Raw genomic sequence first — 21,204 nt, 5'->3', positions numbered from 1 at the left:
ATCAAATATATAACATTCATCTTTTCACCCTCATATTTGGTGCTTTCGTTTCGTCATGGTTGTTGCTAATAACACATGCATGAGGAGTTTGGAGGAAAACATTAAATGCTTGTTCAAGATGATTGAAGAGGTAACCAATGAAAATCGCGCTGAGCATGCCAGAGCTATTGGGGTGACTAATCTAAAATTTGATGCAATCCAATCCTCTCTGAACTAACTGATTCAGGATTGATCTCAGAATAGATCTCCATCACAGGAGCAAACCTATGTTTTGAGCTTAGGACACAACCCACCTTCTCATCTCGCACAATATCAGAGGGTAAATTTTGACTTACTGAAATTTGATGGCAAGAACAGTTTAGGATAGATTTTCTCATTGGATCAGTACTTTGATTTTTTCAAAGTGCCAGAGGAGGAAAGAATCGCAATTGCCACTATTCACATGTTGGCTATCGCTACCTAGTTCTAGATGTCGCAACATACATCCCAATTCCGCTCTTGGACGCAATTGAAGTGAGCTATTGAATTGGAATTTGGACTGTTCTTATTTGAATATCCACGAGAGGTATTATTCAAGTTGCAACAAACTACCTCGGCTAGTGACTATTATGCTAAATTTGTTGCATTATCTAATCGTACTAGCATTGTTTCCCCTGATGCCTTGTGAGATTGTTTCATTAGTAGCTTGAGATAGGACATTAGGAGGAAGCTTGAAGCTCAGTACCCCCATCCCTAATGAAGGCTCTAACCTTGGATCATTTATATGAAGATAAGTTTACTTCAGCACCTAGAACCCAGTATGGCCCTTCAAATTACAAATCACCAACGACCACCGTGTCGCTCACTTATTCAGTACGCACCCCAAATTGTAGCAACTTGCCTCCACTTCTACCAATGTCACAACAACGTCCTTTCCTTGCACCTAACAAACCCCCAATTCAAAGATTAAGCCCAACAAAAATCCCAAGCAAACATGAGAAGAGATTATGCTACTGGTGCGATGAAAAATTTTTAGCCTCTCATAAATGTTCCAATCGCCAATTCATGTTGTTACAACTCAAAAGTGAGAATGATTTGGCTCTTGAAGGGGTTGGCACTGGCAATCAACTAGTGGATGACAGTGATAACATAATGCGGCAGCTAGAACAACAAGTACTAGAGCATCATCTTTTATACAATGCCATGCTTGATACTAATGGTCCCGCAACATTTCACATGACAGCTTCAATTGGTAGCTTAGAAATGCTAGTGCTATCACAAGGAGGCAGCTCGGATAGCTTCATCCAACCACAAGTTGCTAGATTTGTGAATCTCCCTTTGGAACCAACCTCGGATTTTAAAGTTATAGTGGGTAATTTCGATGTCTTGACAGTTGAAAGTTGAGTTCCCTCTCTGGATGTGAATTTTCAGGGGTTCAAAGTGACAATTCCGAATGTCTATGTATTGAATGTGGCTGGTAGGGATTTGGTTTTGGGCACTACATGCCTTAAGAAGCTTCATATGCCCATATTATGGACTACAATGCTGGATTCATCAAATTCATACATGAGGGGAAATTTATCATCGTTTTTGGATAACACAATCCTCCACCACTCCCAGCTCAATATAATCATATTCAGAAATTGGTGACTACAAACTCTACTGCTGAAGCATTCACACTGGAACTGCAACCAACTCTCAAGGATGAGTTACTTGTCCTATAGCTCCCAGAGAACTTACAACAAGAATTGGTAGTGTTGCTTCACACTTATGCATCCGTGTTCGCTTAGCCATCAGGTCTACCACCTCAACGTTCCCATAATCATAGCATCCTTTTAGTGCAAAGGGCTGACCTAGTGAAGCTAAGGTCGTACCGATACCCTCATAGTCAGAAATCTCAAATAGATCCTATGGTCCAAGATATGTTATAGCAAGGCATCACCCAACTTAATAAGAGTCAATTTTCTTCCCAAATTTTTCTAGTGAGAAGGATAGTTCATGGTGCCTTTGCACTAATTATCACACCTTGAAGAATGTTACTATTAAGGAAAGATTTTTCAAACCCACGATAGATGAGTTACTGAATGAATTATTTGGTGCCACTGTGTTTTCTAAGCTTGATCTGCATTTGAGTTATGACCAAATTCTAGTTTGACCTAAAGATCGTTTCAAAATAGCCTTCGAACACATCAAGGGCTCTATGAGTGGTTAATTATGCCGTTTGACTTAACTTATGTGCCTGCCACAATCCAAAGTCTCATGAACAATGTCTTTCAGTCGTATTTAAGGAAGTTCATTTTGGTCTTCTTTGATGATATACTTATGTATAGCCCCTCTTGGCATGAGCATCTTAGTCACCTGAAAAAGGTATTAAAAGTTGTTGTAACAAGAGTATCTATTTGCTAAACATTTCTAGTCTCTTTTCGGGTTAGCAATGATAGATTATTTAGGCCACACGATTTTCAAAAAACGGTGTGCACATGGAGTCGGATAAAGTGAGTGCTGTGATGGTGTGGCCACAGCCTTCTAATCTAGGAAGCTCTGGGTTTACTTATCCTCACCAATTAGGCACTTTATTAAAGGGTATGCGTTATTAGCAGTTCGCTTGACGAATTTGAAGATGCTTTCGCTTTGAACGATTAGGTCGCAACTAGCTTTGACCTTAAACTTGCCAATTAATCCCGACTAATTTTAGCCTAGCCTAACTTTGACTTACCCTTCAAGTTAGAGACCGATGCTTTTGGTATGGGTATAGGGGCTGTGCTGTCCCAAGGCAACCAACCTATAGCTTTTTTTTCTCTCCCAAAAGCTCTCTCCATTGATGTAGAGCTGGTCAGCTTATATTCACAAATTCTATGCTATTACCAAGGACGTGGCCAAATTCAGACACTACTTAATTGGTAAGAAGTTTATTATTCAAACATGTCATAAGAGTCTCAAGTCTTTATTAGAGAAAGATTTGCATACTCCAGAACAATATCGTTGGTTGCATAAGTTTTTGGGCTATGATTTTGATATATAGTATGAACCAGATCTTGAGAATGTTCTAGCTGATGCACTTTTTTGTTGCTATTTGGCTGCTTCGTCTAGCCCAAAATTAGATTGGTTGGACAGACTGAAGAACGACATCGAGCTGGATGAGAATCTAAAGGCCATTCGTGTACAATGCAGCAATAATTTGTTGGAGGATCCAAATTATAGATGCAAGAATGATATTTCACTGTGGCGTAGTTAAGTTGTCATTCCAACCCAGAATAGCCTTATCAAGTTAATTTTACAAGAGTATCATGATAGTGCTGTTGGCAGTCATGTTGCGCTTACTAAAACAGTGGAGCGAATATGCTCTTCCTTTTATTGGCCAAATAGATATTCGCCTTTATGTCCTTTCTTGTTCCATTTGTCAAAAGGCAAAAGTGGAGACTAAGCTGCCCGCTGGATTGTTATACCCATTATCAATTCAGTCTCTGGTGTGAGATGATATTTGTATGGATATTTTATCGTGGTCGTGATTGATCGGTTGACCAAATTTTTCCACTTCATCCCCCTTAAACATGACTTTAATAGCAAAATGGCTGGCAAAGCTTTTGTAAAGAATGTTGTTAAGCTTCATGGGTTTCCACAGTCAATTGTTTCTAACAGTGATAAGGTGTTTGTATGTAAATTTTAGCAGCAATTATTCAAACTCCAAGGAACAAGGTTGACGATGAGCTTCGCATATCACCCTCAATCAGATAGTCAAAGTAAAACCTTGAACAAGTCTCTCAAAATGTATTTGAAATATTTTTGTTTTGAGCATCTAAAGAAATGGTTAGAAATGCTTTAATGGGATGGATTTTGGTGTAACACGTCGTTTCATGGCAGCATTTGGATGACTCCATTCAAGACCTTGTATGGAAGAGAACCACCTACTGTGGTGCGCTATGAATTTTCCGCTGCTAATGAGCCATCGTTGTAAGAGATGCTATTATAGTGGGATAAGCTCTTAGAAACCTTGGAACAGAACCTCACTCGAGCTCAACAATTTATGAAAGCTTTCGCTGATAGACATCGCTGACAAGTTGAATTGTACGAGGGCGACCTGCTTTTGGTGAAATTACAACCTTATCGGTAGCATTCGATTGCTTTAAAGAAAAACCAAAAGCATAGCGTGCATTATTTTTGTCCATTTAGGATAAAGCAGAAAATCAATCCAGTGGCTTACAAACTGGAGTTGTCTGCGAATGCCAAAATCTATTATGCATTCTATATTTCTACTTTGAATAAGTATAGGGTGACAATGTCACTCATTACTTACCATTGTCACTGTGTACTACTACAATGAACCAATTTTACACCCTCATAAGGTGCTGAATCAGCATACCATTATTTAGGATGGCAAAGAAGTTAAGGAGATCTTATTGAGAGCTGGCTGAATAGTCTAGCAGTACATTATCACTCTTCAACTTTGAGGACAAAGTTATTTTTAATGGGGAGGGTGATGTTATGTGAATGAATGAGGTGATAATTCCCAAATTGGGCCATGCACAGCCAAGGCCAAGTGAGGACGTGTCAGCAAAAATTCCTTTAGATGAGTTAGTTATAAATGATGGACATGTCACACATAACAGCGGATCCAATTGATTAGAGACCAAAAAGAGGCTTAAGAAGGAGCTACCAATAAGCGGTTAGGATGCTATGATTGGTAGTTATAGTGGTACAATTCCTCTCTAATAAATTTTGTTTCTCTTCCCTAAATTTTTTCTTCTTCTTTTTGATCAGGTCCTTCAAGCACTAGTAAGACCAGATGACTGATGCTTGATATCTCTTCTGGTCAATTTCTTCTACTATATTCTTTTCTTATTTTTTTTGTTAATTTTTACTATTTCTACTATTACACTATTGTTACATTGGGTTAATTTTTCCTGATATTATATCACTTCCTATTATACACATCAATATATATATAACATTTAACTTTTCACCCTCACACATTTTCATATGCTTTTTATTAAACTTCAATCATAATTATTATTAAAAAGTTTTTGACAAACAAAATTCTTCAATTGAATTATAATTTAAAATCACCAGTCACCACCAAAATTTTTGTTAAAATACAAGAAAATTTTTACATCAAGATTTTAATAGTAAAAATTTAATTTATTGATATTGAAGTTCTCATTTTTTACATGTATTTTGGTTATTGAAGCTTACTTTCTCACATACTACATAAAAATGTTCTAATTTTATTTTTATTATTTTTAAGGAGTATTCTTTGAGTATTTGTTAGCTAGCTAAGCTAATGTTTTAAATAAGGTGAATTCTATCAAATCTTTCTAATTTTAAAGGATAATTTATCCTTTGTTACATGTCATAATATTAGTAGTTGAATTAGATTGGTTTATCATGGTTAAATTTAAATTTTTATTTAATATAAGTTTTGATAACCCAACTAACTAGGGGCGTAAGTTACTGAACTGGACCAAAAATTACCATAAAACCGAATCGAAATTTATAACAATCAAAGTAAAAAACTCGTTTTTTTTTTGTTTTTTCTTTAAACCAATCAGTTCGGTTCAGTTTTCGGTTGGATCAATAAAAATCAAACCAAACACTAGCCTATAGCAATGGTTCATTTACCAATTTGCCCTTTAACCTAGTAACAATTAACAAAATCCTTAACCCTCTGCGCAGTCACGCAGTACGCCTCCCTCCCTCTGAGTATGTTATCCATCCTCCTCTTCGATCACTCTAGAGAGTGAGAGACTGAGCTTACTAAGCCTGCATCTTCTAAGTCTTTGTTCCTCAACCTCCATTGTAACTAGATCCTCTCCTCTCTGCGGTTCAAGTCACTTAGTCATCATGACACTCAAACGCGCCTCGAGCAGTCAGAGCCATCATCGTCGCTCTCAAGCACGCCATCGCAAGTCGCAACTGCAGTAGTCTTCGTCGCAGGAGTAGCACAGACAGAGAGCCAGAGAGCGCCATCGTCCAGTCCTTTCCGTCGTTGATCAACCCTTTCCATCATCGAGCAACCACATTCAGAGTCATCACAGTAGTCTGCGAAGATGTAGCAATCATCACCGATCAGCCCTCTTTTCCCCGAGCAACAGCATCACGAGCCTTCTCTTGCAGCTCAACAATGTCTTCTTCGGAGGTTAGTATATTCACAATTTTTGGATTAAAATTTGTTGTTGTTGCTGGTCTATTGATGATCAGGTTGATGAGGTTGCTTAGAGTCATCATTATATTGTGTGTTATGAGTTTTTTGAATTGTTGATATTTTTACATAGAACAGTTAATGGTCTTAATTTTTGTTTTCAGTAAAATTTGTTGTTACTAGTCCTAATTTGTTGTTGTTGCTGGTCCTAATTTTTTGTTGAATAAAATTTGTTGTTGTTTGATGAACAGATAATTTATACGCTTTTTGGCATTGTTTTTAGGTAGTTTTTAGTATATTTTATTTATTTTTTATTATATTTTTATTAGTTTTTATTCAAAATTCACATTTCTGGACTTTACTATGAGTTTGTGTGTTTTTTTTGTGATTTCAGGTATTTTCTGGCTGAAATTGAGGGACCTGAGCAAAAATCTGATTTAGAGGCTGAAAAAGGACTGCAGATGCTGTTGGATTCTGACCTCCCTGCACTCGAAATAGATTTTCTGGAGCTACAGAAGCCCAATTGGCACGCTCTCAATTGCGTTGGAAAGTAGACATCCTGGGCTTTCCAGCAATATATAATAGTCCATACTTTGCCCGAGTTGAGATCACGCAAACTGGCGTTTAACGCCAACTTTCTACCTTATTCTAGCGTTAAACGCCAGAACTGGCATAAAAACTGGAGTTAAACGCCAGAAACAGGCAGCAACCTAGCGTTTAACTCCAAGAAAAGTCTCTACACATGGAAGCTTCAATGCTCAGCCCAAGCACACACCGAGTGGGCCCTAGAAGTGGATTTATGCACTATCTATCTTAGTTTACCCATTTTCTGTAAACCTAGGTCAATAGTTTAGTATAAAAACTACTTTTAGAGACTTACTATGTACCTGATGACATTTTACATCTGAATTTTGTATCTTCTACGGCATGAGTCTCTAAACTCCATGGTTGGGGGTGAGGAGCTCTGCTGTGTCTCGATGGATTAATGCAATTACTACTATTTTCCATTCAATCATGCTTGTTTCTATTCTAAGATATTCACTCGCACTTCAACATGATGAATGTGATGATCCGTGACACTCATCACCATTCTCAACCTATGAACGAGTGCCTGACAACCATTTCCGTTCTACCTTAGATTGAGTGTGTATCTCTTTGGTTCCTGGTTCACGAGTTTGATTGCCTCTCCTGACAACAGAGCATTCAAATCTGTGAGATCAGAATTTTCGTGGTATAAGCTAGAATCAATTGGCAGCATTCTTGAGATCTGGAAAGTCTAAACCTTGTCTGTGGTATTCCGAGAAGGATCCGGGAAGGGATGACTGTGACGAGCTTCAAACTCACAAATGTTGGACGCAGTGACAGTGTGCAAAAGGATAAATGGATCTTATTCCAACACTAGTGAGAACCGACAGATGATTAGCCCTATGAAACCCGTAGCTGGTCCATTTTCACTGCGAAGACGGATGGTAGCCATTGACAACGGTGATCCACCAACATATAGCTTGCCATGGAAGGAGCCTTGCGTGCGTGAAGAAGAAGACAGTAGGAAAGCAGAAATTCAGAAGACAGAGCATCTCCAAAACCTCAACCTGTTCTCCATTACTGCATAACAAGTATTATTTAATCCATGTTCTTTTACTCATTCCAATTAAAACTGAGAATTATTATTGATATCCTGACTAAGAGTTACAAGATAACCATATCTTGCTTCAAGCCGACAATCTCCGTGGGATCAACCCTTACTCACGTAAGGTATTACTTGGATGACCCAGTGCACTTGCTGGTTAGTTGTGCGAAATTGCAAAAGTGTGATTGTGATTTCGTGCACCATTGTTGCTAGTCCTAATGATTTATTTGAGAATAATTTGTTGCTGGTCCTAATTTTTTGTTTTGTTTACTTGTATATTGAAAATTTTTTAGTATGATTTATTGTTGTTTGAGAACAAACTTGGAATAGAGCACTGATAAAGTAATAGTTGTATCTGAATTTTTGTTGATTTATTGTGTTTGTATATAAATAGATTTTGGCTTGATAGTTGTTAACTTGTTATGTACTGTATCGTTGTTAATTTGTTATTTGATCTTGATGTATCTTTGTTGTTCATTTATGTTTGTATATATGCCAGCAAGCAATGAACAGCCCAATAATCCAGACTTGAAGTTGAAGTTGAAAATGTTAAACTTGACAAATGTGTTTGTTTTATGTTTAGTTGTTGGAATGAGTTAAAATTGTATTAAATTTGAATGTAATGTAATGTTATTTCAGTTTGTTGATTGTTTTGAACTTTATTTTAGGATGATTAATTTTCTGTTAGTTAGAATTTAAAAATAAAAAAAGTTGACTGAACCAAACCACTTTTGATTTGGTTCAGTTGTTGCACAAACAGCAAATCGATTGGTTGGTGTTTTGAAAAAACCGAACAAATTAGTTTGGTTGGTTTTTGGTCCAAAACCAAATCAAACCAAACCAATAATACCCCTACAACTAACTAACTATGGTATAATTCTTTTTGCAATTATAAAAATCATTAAAAAATTTTATTTTGTAATTTATTTTTTCTCAAACCACATTTATTAATCATTCTCAACAAAAAAATTCTCAAAAAATAAAATAAAAGAAATATAAAAAATTATTTATTAATCATTTGTAATTTTTTTCTCAAATCACATATTTATTTATCATTTTCAATAAAAAATCTCAAAACATAAAATAAATAAATAAATAAATTCAAAAGACATAAAAAAAATTCTCGTAACGCTATCACTTGATAATTCTGTCTTACTTGCTTCATATTAGTAAAAAAAAATTCATCCTTCGTACAAAAATATTTTAGAAAAAAAAGCGGTTAGACTCGAGATTGTTGAAAGTAGGAGGAAAAAAAGGAGAAAAAAAAAACTATGCCATCTTCACCAAATTTGAAATTCAAATTTAATTGAAAGAAATTAAGGGAGTTTTTTTTTTGAAAATATGTTATTATTTCAAGAATCACTACAAGAAAAGAGAGCTATTTTAACATGATTTCTTTTAACAATCATAGTTAAGTGTAAAAATTAATATATATTTTTGATAAATATCACAAATGTCAAATTTTTTATATTTTTTTTATTTATAATTTGATTGTAGAAAATTATTCCTCAATTTTGACACTCATTTATTTTCAACATACTCCATTATTCCTTTTTTCGTTGAGCTCCGTCAATTTTGGCATCACACTGCTCTCAGTTTGGATCATACTACTCATTCTTCATCTTCAAAATCTTAGTTTATTCTTCAATTTCAAGATCTTATCTCATTCTTTGTTAAAAACTTTTTGTTGAGAATTTTTTATGGTCAATAAGTGTCAAAATAAATAGTATTTTTGACGGTTAATAAGTATCACAAAAATATATTCTCAAATTTTATAACAAATTATTTTTGATGGCCAATATTTATCAAAATAAGATTTAAACTTTTTTTACAATTACTTATATGTTAAAAATACTATTTTCGACAAAACTTTTATTAACATATTTTCATAGTTAAAATAATGTCAAAATTTATTTTTTTGACTAATTTTAATTTTTTTTGACACATAATAATCCTTAAAAATAGTCTATATTGTTGTAGTGAATTTCTATAATTTTACGTACTTATATATATCTCAGTTTATTTATTCAGTAAGTTTGTTCAACATACACAGCTCTAATTGAATTGTAATTAAAAATAAATTTTATTATAATGAAAGATTTTTTAGTAAGTATCAAATATACTATATATAAAGAGATTTTTTTAAAAAATATGAAGGAAATTAAACAAGAGAGAATTATCAAGATATAATATTTTGGACATTTTTAATGTCTCTAAAACTTTTTTATATTTGCTTTTTTATCTTTTGAGATTTTTTTGTTGAAAATAATTAATAGATATGTGGTTTGAGAAAAATTAAATTACAAAATAAGATTTTTTTAATAATTTTTATAAATTACAAAAAGAATTATACTATTATTAGTTAATTGGATTATCAAAACTTAAATAAAATAAAAAATTAAATTTAATCATAATAAATTATTTTTTTTTGGTGACTCATAATAAATTAATTTAATTCAACCATTAATATTCTGAATGTAATAAAAAATAAATTCTCTTTTAAAATTCGATAAATTTGATAGAATTTACCTTTAAATAATAGTATAACTTTCTGTTCCTAAGTAAAAATTTTAATGATAAGCTTTTAGTAAAAGTCAGCTTTTGATAATTCTTATACAAGTCCTTATTGTCCCCTCTTCCTCGTGATTCCTTTCGTTAATAATTTATTTAATCTGCGCTCAATACATTATTTCTAGTAGTAAGAGAGTTCAAGAATCACCATTTTATGAGAAAGTGTAAGAAATTAGTAATTTTATTAAAATTTGATTAATAATTAATTAATAAAAAAATTTATATTTTTAAATATAATCTCATACTATTAAAAATATTAATAATAACTAATTAATGACTACAAATTATAAAATTTATTTGGTTTCTATCACTTTTTTTTTTAAATCAACGGGCAAACCCCATAATTCATAAAGTATTACGAACCTAACACTAAATTGACTTAGTAGTTTATTTTGGTTCCCAATAATGTACACTAGAGTGCCACTATAAGTTTCCTAAAAACAATTATGTTTTAAAATATAACTGTCCACTTCTAATACAAGATATATTAGTTTTTCAAAAAAACTATTAATTTGAATGTGTGTTGTTTACTCCTTTAGGGGTAGTTTTGTTTAGGTTAAATTATATAGTCGGTCCCTACATTTTTAGTGAAATTATAAATTGGTTCTTATATATACTTTAAAAGTTTGTAATTGAATTTTTAAAGAGAATTAAAATTTACAATTTAGTCTCTGTTGGTCAAAAAGTGTTGATTTAACAGAATATTCTCAGAATATGCTGAGAATATTCTATTAAAATAGAGAATATACTGAGAATATTCTATTAAATCAAATACTTTTTGAACGACGGGGACTAAATTACAAATTTTAATTATCTTTAGAGACCCAATTATAAACTTTTAAAGTATAAAAACCAATTTACAATTTCACTGAAAGTGTAGAGACCAACTGTCTAATTTAACCTTTTGTTTACTTGCTAGCTCTCATATACATTAAAATATTATTATTAATGTTACCAGGCCATTCCTTTCTTTACAAAAATAACTATTCTAAATAAAATTTCACATATAGAAAGTAAAATCTGATTTTGATAATGTTTAATCTTATATAAATAAACAAAACTATTTTTAAATAAATAAACACATATATTATTATTATATCTATCATTATAATTAGGGTTAAGTACGATTTTAGTCTCTAACGTAGAGACTGAAAATTTATTTCGTCTCCGCCTTTTTTTTTTTTTATACAAAATGGTCCTAAAGGTTTTAATTTATTTTAAAATCGTCTTTTTTACCAATTTTATTTTTTATTACTAGATTACCCCTCATTAAAAAAATTATAAAAAAAAAGAGTAAAGTATCGTTTTTGTCCATAACGTTTGAGTTAAGTTCTATTTGTGTCCCTAACGTTTAAATCGTCCTATTTGTATCCTTAACGTTTATAAAAGTGATTTAATATTATCCTACTATCAATTATACTAACAAATCAGATTATATTTTTCAATTATTCTCACTTGAATGTATTCATTCTCAATTAGGTATCACTTGGATGTGGTCGATTTTAATATTATACTCACTATTTGTGTTTAGATTCAATTATGTCCCTAGAAAAATGAATTATGTAAATGTTGTAGGAATTAGTTTCAACATTTGATGAGCTATTTTTCGGAGTAGATCATCGATTCTATCCCAAACATTTGTATTCTAACTTCAAGAAGGGATTTTTAAAACTCAAACTAAAGCACTCATTATGTGTAATTGACGGCAGGATAACATTGAATCACTTTTACAAACGTTAGGGATACAAATAGGACGATTTAAACGTTAGGGACACAATAGGATTTACCCCAAACGTTGAGGACAAAAACGATACTTTACTAAAAAAAAAAAAACAATGAGATAGGAGAAAGAGAATTTGGGGGGGGGGGGAGAAGGAGGGAGGGAAGTCGCACCGCTGCAATACCGCTCTGCTGTCTGTGATCTACCACTATTCTGCTCACTGTTTTGCCGTTTCTACTTCTGTTTTGGCTTCAGCTTTCGATTTTGGTTCTGCATCTGCATTTGGATATGCTTCTTCTTCTATATCTACATCTGTATCTGGATCTGCTTCTTTTTCTGCTTCTGCTTTGTTTTTGCTTTGTTTCAACTTCTGATTCTGCTTTTAATTCTTATTTTGATTTGTTATTTTTCTGATTTCATTGTTGTTGTGTGTTAATTTTGTTGTTGAATTTAATGTTGTTAATTTTTGCATTTGAATAATCTTTAATATGATTATTGGAATTTAATGGGAGTAAGGGTGGTCGTGGTTTTGCTTCCGGTGGATTTTGAGGAAGGGTATTTTCGTCCGAAAGACGATTTTAAAACAAACTGAAATATTTGAGATCATTTTGTAGCGAAAAAAAGACCGGACGAAATAAATTTTCAGCCTCTACGTTAGGGACTAAAATCGTACTTAACCCTTATAATTAAATTAAATTAAATTAAAAGTTCTATCTTAATATTAATTAGAAACATATAATAATGATTGAATTCCACTTTCTCAAAATTTATATAGCACACACTCATAGAAAATAATAATATATACTTTAACGTATCAAGCACGAACACAATTTTAATGTTTGCAAGACATAGGAATATAAAACATATCAAAATATAAATTAATATTTAAAATTTTTAATGTCTTTTATTAAATAAAGTATCTAAATTAATTTTTGATTAATAAATAATAATATATATTATTTAAAAACTTATTTTAAAAGTATAAATTAAAAATAAAATTAAACATACTGTCATGTAATTTTATTTAGATATATATAAATATAAAAGACATATGTGTGATGTGTCAGACAATGAATGTTAAATAAATATTATATCTAAAATGAATTAATTTAACAAAATGTTTGTGTTTCATAGATTTTAATTAATTTTAAGGCGTACCTGATAATTGGTCTTGTACAAAGAGACAGCTGCTGCATGAGAAAGGATCAAATGGTGTGCAACGATGTAAGGCTCAGTGGCTGAGTTTCCAGCACTGCAATTTCCAACGTAGTTAGAGCATCTTCCGGGTGCAAATGTTCCACCATTGTAGCCATTCATGCTGAATGACAATGGTTCATTCAATGTCACCCAATGCTTCACTCGGTCACCAAATGTCTTGAAGCAGAATTCAGCATAGTTTCCGAAATCCACCCTGATTAATAATTAATTAATTCCGCTATATTATCAACAAGAATTTTATTAATTTCTGCCCACTCTTATTTATGACTGTATTTAATAAAAATATTTTTGTAAACGTGTCTAATAAAAATGTCTTTTTTATGAATGTATTTAATAAAAATATTTTTATAAATGTATCTTCTCGATGTATCATCTTATATATATATTTAAAATATAATAATTAATTATATTGACAATAAATTAATAGAGAGTATATTAGTACCCTATACTTTTTTATAATTAATTATTCATTGTCATTAAAGTTAATGCGTGTACAATACAAAAATCTCTATTTAGTATTTAATACATCTTTTTTATATATTTTTTACATTAAGTATATAAATATGTGTATTTTTTGTGTTTAAAGAATTGTGTATTCAAGTATAAAAATGAGCATCTGAATTTTTGTGTGTTAATAAAAAAATTATATATTTTAAAAAACAAAACTGTTGTATTTGAAAGTGTGCAATTTTTTTAAAAAAAAAAACAGCATATTTGTGTTAAAAATATCCGTATAATTATGTTTAAAATGTTTATGTATTTATTACATTTATATGTTGAATTTTATTGGTAGATACTGAATACTTTTCCATCGTATATGTAGTATTACTCAAATTAAATTAAATTAAAATAAGTATAAAAAAATAATTTTTAATTAGTTAATATTAGTTTTTTTTTAATTCTAATTTTTTTTAAAATTAAAAATTTAAAATTAAAAATAAAAAATTTTATCTTTTAGAATCTAAAATATAAAATAAATAAAATAATTTAAAAAAAAGTAAAAGATATTCATTAAAAAAAATTGACTCCCTCTCATTACTCATATTTGGCCATTTGATTGAATTAGCTTACACTATTTGAGAACCAAGAAATCCTCCGTACTCATCTTCAAGAGCTTGTGGTAGGTCCCAATGAAAGAGAGTAACAAATGGAATTAAGCCTGCCCCAAAGAAGAATTAGCATAAGAAAAGTAGAAAACTGATTGATGAACTGTAATGATATAAGATTTTTTTTTTAAAAATATTTAAAGAAATTTCTATAATTTATTAAATAAAAGTTAGATAATTTTAAATTGTAATGATAATGCGTTCTTTCCTTTGGAATATCATTTAGAAACAAAATATTCATAAAAAATTAATTATGTATAGATAGAATTATCCTTAAAAAGATAATTTTATTTGGTATCTCCAAGAAAAAATAATTTAGAGGTTAAATATATTCAAAAGGTTGAATTTTTTTTTGAAATTTCTATAGTATATTTATATGCAAACTAAATCTTTGAGTATCAAATAAATTTTTTTAAGCGGATAAAGTATTGTTTTAGTTCATCTAGTTTAAATTAAATTTCAATTTCGTTCCTCATATTTGAGGTGTCTTAATTTTATCTAAAATATTTTATTTTATCTTATTTTAATCTTTTGGTTAAAATTAATTTGTTTTTTCAAAACACAAAACTACCATTCTTGTGTATCTCACCCCTACATAGTTACATGGCTGTTTTCATACTAATCACCATTAGCATTATCATATAATAAAAAATAAACGCGTGTATCTGTTAGGTCTAGTTAAAATGATTAATTATGTCTAATGATGGAAGAATTAATTAGTGAAATAGTCAGAGGTTGACCATTTGAGAGGATCTCATCAATGAGATCATTGTAGAATTTAACTCCCAAGGCATTGACTTTTCCTTTGCCCTCTGCAAGAAATCACTTTCCCCATTATGTCACATGAAAGGAATGCCAACAATAATATTAATAGTTTAATTTCCACTTATTGGATAATCTTACCAGGAAATATTCTTGGCCATGAGATGGAGAACCTTATGGAATCCAAGCCAATTTCTTTAGCAAATTTAATGTCACTCTGTTAAATTAAGTAACTGGCTTAGTCCTCTAATTAACTCGAGAGATATTTAATTTTTCCTTAGAGAATTATATATCAATTATTCCATGGTGTTTGATAACCAAGTTAGTGAAATTTGTTAGTAAGTATACCTTGTAACGATGATAAAAATCGTCAGCTACATCACCATTGCTATGATCCGCAATCTTTTCTGTACATATAAAAAGGAGGAAGAAAAAAGAAAAGAAAGAAAGAAATACTGAAATTAAGATATCTCCCTCTCATAAATGTAGCTAGCCATACACAATTACACATACATCTATATATATGATTGATGTTCGTTTTAAAGGGTGGTTTGTAACTGTAATTATTGCAGTTGTAATAATACTGTGTTGCAACAATTACTATACTGCAATATATTGGATCATCTTTGTAGTGCAATGCTAGTTTATATAATCTAAATCACATTAGAACACATCAACGGGCCACAACAAATATGCGAGAAAATGTAATAGGCCACAACCATTGCAATAGACACAGTTTTCTTTTTTTTTTTTTCTCTATTTTTGTGTGTTTTTGTCATGATATCTGCTAGCAGTGTGATACAGTTAAGAACTAATCTATTTCAGATTGGAATTTTATTTGTAGGTTAATTTATTACTATCAATAAATCACTGTATGCATAAGACAGAATTCGAACTCTTACATTTTCTTAAACGAACAATGAACTAATTAATCACTCGACCAATCTAAGTTTGTTATTATAGACACAAAGTTGAGTTGTAATTAAAATAAATAATAAATAAATTGAACCGCGATGGCCACTATATCCATTATTATTATTATTATTATTATCACAATATGATTTAAAACCCTTTACAATGTTATTGGTTCTAGTTTAAATGGATCAACTGATGAGAGAGATCAGAGACCTAGAAAGAACAACCTGGATTTTGTTTGGTGAATGTATCCCATATGCTTGCTCCCCTTCCATCTATATTTGCTGCTCCTTCTGACTGAATAATTAATTTAACATATACAATTGGACAATGATGTTGTCCCAACAATTAATAAACGATAAATAAAACAAGTTATCTCTATTTTTGGTTAATTTTTTTTTTGTTACTAAATATTTTTGATAGCAGTTTATAGTGTTCATAGGTCTAGTTCTTTCTACTAAATCCAGCTAAAAATAAAAAATAAAAAATAAAAAAGGTAAATCTTTAGCTTATTAGGAGCTATTGTTTTTAACCTAGCGGTAATTATTGATGCGGGTACAATTTTTACTGTTATTCATCTGTATAGGCATCAGGGCATCACAACATATAGTAATATTGTAATTGCAATTTACAGTAGTTTCTTAAGACAATTTGAAACCATTGATATACATGCGGTCAGTAAAAGTTAGAAGAAAAATAAAGGAGCTTTAAGTAATTTAAGTGTTTGATATAAATGTGATGGATGATATTGGAACCTGATAAGCAGCAGAACCTGCACCAAATACAAAATCAACAGGGAAAAGACTTCTATTGAAAGATGCGGTGTAGTGACTTGGTGGTGTAGTTGGAGAAGATGCACTTTGAGAGCCATTAGCTAAAAGAAGAGTAGCTACGGAGAGGAGGGAAATGAAGCAAGAACATTTAACTCTCATGATTACTTTGCTTTTGTGTGATATCTAAAACTTTGATTTTTTCATGCTACATATTTAAAAGCTCGAGGTTGGAAGTATGTGTTACCAACAACAATACCCATAGCCATAGGCTCACTACAAGAAATCATAGTATGCATAACAATAATTATTTTGTATTAAAATTTCAGGGTAAACTTTTTTATCTTTATTGTTTTTAAAAAATTTTAAAATTATCTCAAACATTTAATATAATTTAATTTTATCCATAAAATTTAAAATAAATTTTAATTTTCTCCATTTCATTTAAATATATTAAATTATTAATACTCTAATTTTTTCAATTGTGCTCCATCAATCTTCCTCTTTCTCTTCTCCTTTTTTACTATCTCTTTTACCCACCAATCTATCATCAATAGGAATGACAAAAAATATGTGACGGGAAGCAAAATAAAAACCCGCAAAATCCTTATCCGTCCCACGAATAAATGAGAACGGTACGGAGATTGAGGTACCCGCTATAGAGACTCGCTAAATCTTTGTTAATATGAAATTATTAAAATATTCTCTTTATATATATACACAAGCTAAGTTAATGTGAAACTACACCTCTATATGTTTAATTTTTTTATTTAGAAACAAATTAATGATATGCATAATATATAAATTTGTACGAATTAATTATTCAAATTTGTATTATCACCGAGCTATGATCGTCGATCAAAATTTGTTAATGTTATTATGTTAAAAATTTTCTATTTTGTTTTATTTTAATTTATATGTGGAAGATTTTGAGTTTGTATTATTATGTTGAATGTATTTAAATTGTCTTTTATTTAATATATATATTTTAGTTGAATTATATAAAATTTTATCGTAGTTTTATTTTTTTTTATTTTTTAAATTTAATATCCACCCTTCTCCTCGCACGGAAGAAAATAAATAGAATCCGTGACAGAACGAAAATGAAAACGAAAACGGAAAGCAATTTCCTAAAAGGGGACGAAAGCAAGGGAGAGTCCTTGCCCCCGTGAATACCAATTGCCATCCCTAATCATCAACAGCATTAACACCACCATTCATCTTCCTTTTCTGACATATATCACCACTATCACTCTTTCGCTTCCTTTCGTTTCCATCTTTGCTTCATTGTTGACATTGTTGTTACTATTGTCTCTTCGTCCCTCCATCCCTGCCTCGTTGTTGCTCTCGTTTCTCCTCCTCATTCCAAATTTTACGTCACGAAATATTATCCTCTGTCACTCTCATCTCTCTACCCCTTAACATCTGTCTCACCATTGTCATTGTCATTGTCATACTCTTTCCATCGCTTTCGTTCCTTTACTTTTGCCTTGATGTCGTTGCATTACTACAAGAAAAGAGTTATTTCAACCCTCTTTTTTTTAACAGCCACAGTTAAATGTAAAACTTAATATATATTTTTGACAAAGTATTACAAATGTCAAAATTTTCTATTTTTTTATGAATGATTTGATTGTGAAAAATTATTCTTTAATTTTGACAGTAATTTTTTTTAACTTACTCCATTATTTCTCTTCTTTCCTTAACTCTGTCAAGTTTGGTTTAAAATCGATCATCCACTACTTCATTTTTCATATTCAAAATCTCAGTTTATTCTCTAGTTTCAAGACCTCATCTCATTCTTTAACTTCAAAATCAACGTCGTCCTGTTAGCTCACTACAACAGACGCGGCGGATGCCTGCGCCGAACTTCCTGCGGTGTCACAAACCGCAGCAACTTAGGGTGGATTGCTGCGGTTCATCTCCAAATTAGCCTTCCGACGTCGAATCGATTTGCTTTTATGTCGAACCCACCAAGCCCGCCGCTAACCCCAAACCATCTACTGATATTATAATCCAACTTCGCCTCATTATACCCAAAATTAAGGATCTGAGAAACCCGCCAAAGGAGAGTGCAGAGCGCGTGAAATGCTTCCCTACTCTACCGTGTCCCAATCTGTGACCGTGGAGTCTCGTGGTTGTTGATCCATCCTTCTCCCTCTTGCCATCGACCCTTTCCAGAATCAGATCCGTAGCTCAGATTCTTCATCGCGCGAACTCATAAGGGGCAGAGGCGCGAAACACATCTCCCGGCGCCCATCCTTGCCGCCGTTCTCCTTCGGACACCACTACCAGCTGCATCGTGCTTCCCGTTGCCGGTGGATCCATCGTCAACCAGCTTCGTAGTTTACAATACTGGTATGTATGAAACCCCTCTTTTTTAGTAAGGTTCTAGCCTGTTCTTCGTTTGTTAGCTCTGTCTCGCATATGAATTTTTCCTTTTTTTTTTCACTAAAATTAACTGGTATCTGAAAGGGTAGATCAAAGGTTTGTGAGGTAATTTTTCAACAATTTTGCTTGAAACCATAAGCCATAGAAATAAATTGGAAGTGACAACTCCTTTCCATGTAGCAGAACCTACCACCCAATTTTGAAGTGTGTAAGTTAATGAATTTGATGATCCCTCAAACTAGAAGCAGATAATTTGTATCAATTATATCTAGAATTATATTCCAAAATAATGAATCCTATTATCAAATATCAATGAAATAAAATACTTGTTTGAATTTGAATACTATATCTATCCAAAGCTCTCAGTTTTTTCATCTAACTCATAAGAGATGTGATAAGAACTTGGAGTGCTGATAAATGGCAAAGCAGTACAAAGTTGCATTTTCAATGACTTGGACATGTAAGAGTTTATCTCATGGTGGTGGTGGCTAATACTGGCAATGTCAGATTGCATGAACGTTGAGACTGGAATGGCTGGATGAGCAATAGCTGCATATGTAATGGAATGGTCAAGTTTAGACCAATAAGAAACACAAGCTGGTTGCCAAATATCCCGATCAAGAATCAAGAAGCAAGAATTCTGTTTAGTGTTAATATAACAACAGTTATCCATTATATAAACTGAAATTAGTAAATGAAGAAGCTCACCAAAGTAATCCAAGCAAGAAGTATGACATGAGTAGGTGCTTAGTAATGGGCGGTCGCGCCTGCCTATAGAAATTACATGGTAAGATGAGGATACCACATATTACAAATGAAGTGAAGTTAAAGTTTGAGTTCTAAAGTTTGATATGTGTAGGACTGTTATCTGAGCAAAGAAATCAAGTATTATATCATCTATAGCATAGTACACTTTTTAGGATTATTACTCTTGTTTCTCAGTTCCTGTTATCTCATTATTACCTATTTCTCATCCCAATACACTTACCAATTACTCATATATCTACAAACAACACAACTCCTGCTACTATTCACAATCGAAAGGCCTAGGCTACCAAATGAAGTCAATGTTAAGAGTAAAGAAAAATGATGAAAGGACTAAGATGCAACATTGGCCCAGTTAAAAATATTTCTTTTATCCCTTAAATATTTCCTTCTATCCCCTAACTATGTAGAAATATTTTCTATTAATATGCAAGATTATAACCCCCATATTCCTGCTTTAGAATTCTTAGTTACTAAGTTTAGCTTTTGTGTTTTGTTAATCACATTTTTGTTTCCTCTTGCTCTGTTCCAGACCTTAGCACAAAAATCAGTACTCTGTTCAAGACCTTAGTAAGTTTAGCTTTTCTGTTACTTCATTGACCGAGCTTGTTCCCTAAGATTGTGTTGGAGTTCTAGCACTGTTAGTATTTCAAATTAGTTCATGATTACTTCAATTTGTACTATTTTGTTCGCCTTAGTATTAATCTTTGATTTGGTAAAATAATATGACTAGTTGATCTGTTTATGTAGCCTTATATTAAGTTGAAAGTGAGGAAGTTTTGTCTGGTTGGTCTAAACAGAACACATAAAGGTGTATCTTTTTGAGACTCATAGAGGCTTTATTTTGGGGTATACTAATCAATTTGTGTTCACTTTTTATGACCAAGTGTTGTAGTTTTTCTAATGGTGTAGTTGATGATAGTGCAGCGGTATGCTAGTCACAAGTGAAATATTTTACATCAACCTTGTTTGATATTAATATATGAACGATGATATAATAAAGCTACTGATTAGACTTCTTACTATATTTTTATTCACTTGTTATCTATTTGATGATATTAGAAGCTATGGATTGTTCATTCATTGTTTCTTTAACTATAACTTCTTGCTGATATCTATTTGATGAGGTTTTATTATTAATTGATGCAACTTCCTTGTCATTCTTGTTATAATTCTATTTCAAAGAAGATTGGAAGTTATATATAAGGCCATGCTTGTGCCAATGTGGAAGTTATATATAT

The 21,204-nt window shown here is 31.7% G+C and overlaps 1 protein-coding gene across 1 annotated transcript in view; it reads right to left on the bottom strand.

Annotated features, from left to right (window-relative positions):
• Positions 1-17,121, bottom strand: part of LOC112772861 (vicianin hydrolase) — a 28,987-nt gene extending 11,866 nt beyond the window's left edge. The window contains exons 1-7 of the mRNA XM_025817863.3: positions 16,793-17,121; positions 16,265-16,334; positions 15,471-15,529; positions 15,264-15,339; positions 15,101-15,172; positions 14,326-14,413; positions 13,195-13,447 (exon numbers count right to left, since the gene is read on the bottom strand). Of these exons, the coding sequence (XP_025673648.1) occupies positions 13,195-13,447; positions 14,326-14,413; positions 15,101-15,172; positions 15,264-15,339; positions 15,471-15,529; positions 16,265-16,334; positions 16,793-16,969 (795 nt within the window). The 5' untranslated portion in view covers positions 16,970-17,121. The remainder of the gene's footprint in view (positions 1-13,194; positions 13,448-14,325; positions 14,414-15,100; positions 15,173-15,263; positions 15,340-15,470; positions 15,530-16,264; positions 16,335-16,792) is intronic.
• Positions 17,122-21,204: the final 4,083 nt, after the last annotated feature.

Source organism: Arachis hypogaea, chromosome 18 (assembly GCF_003086295.3).
Source record: "Arachis hypogaea cultivar Tifrunner chromosome 18, arahy.Tifrunner.gnm2.J5K5, whole genome shotgun sequence".
Lineage (NCBI taxonomy): Eukaryota > Viridiplantae > Streptophyta > Magnoliopsida > Fabales > Fabaceae > Arachis > Arachis hypogaea.
The sequence above is the reverse complement of the archived record's forward strand: the minus strand, read 5'-3'. Positions and strand labels throughout refer to the sequence as shown.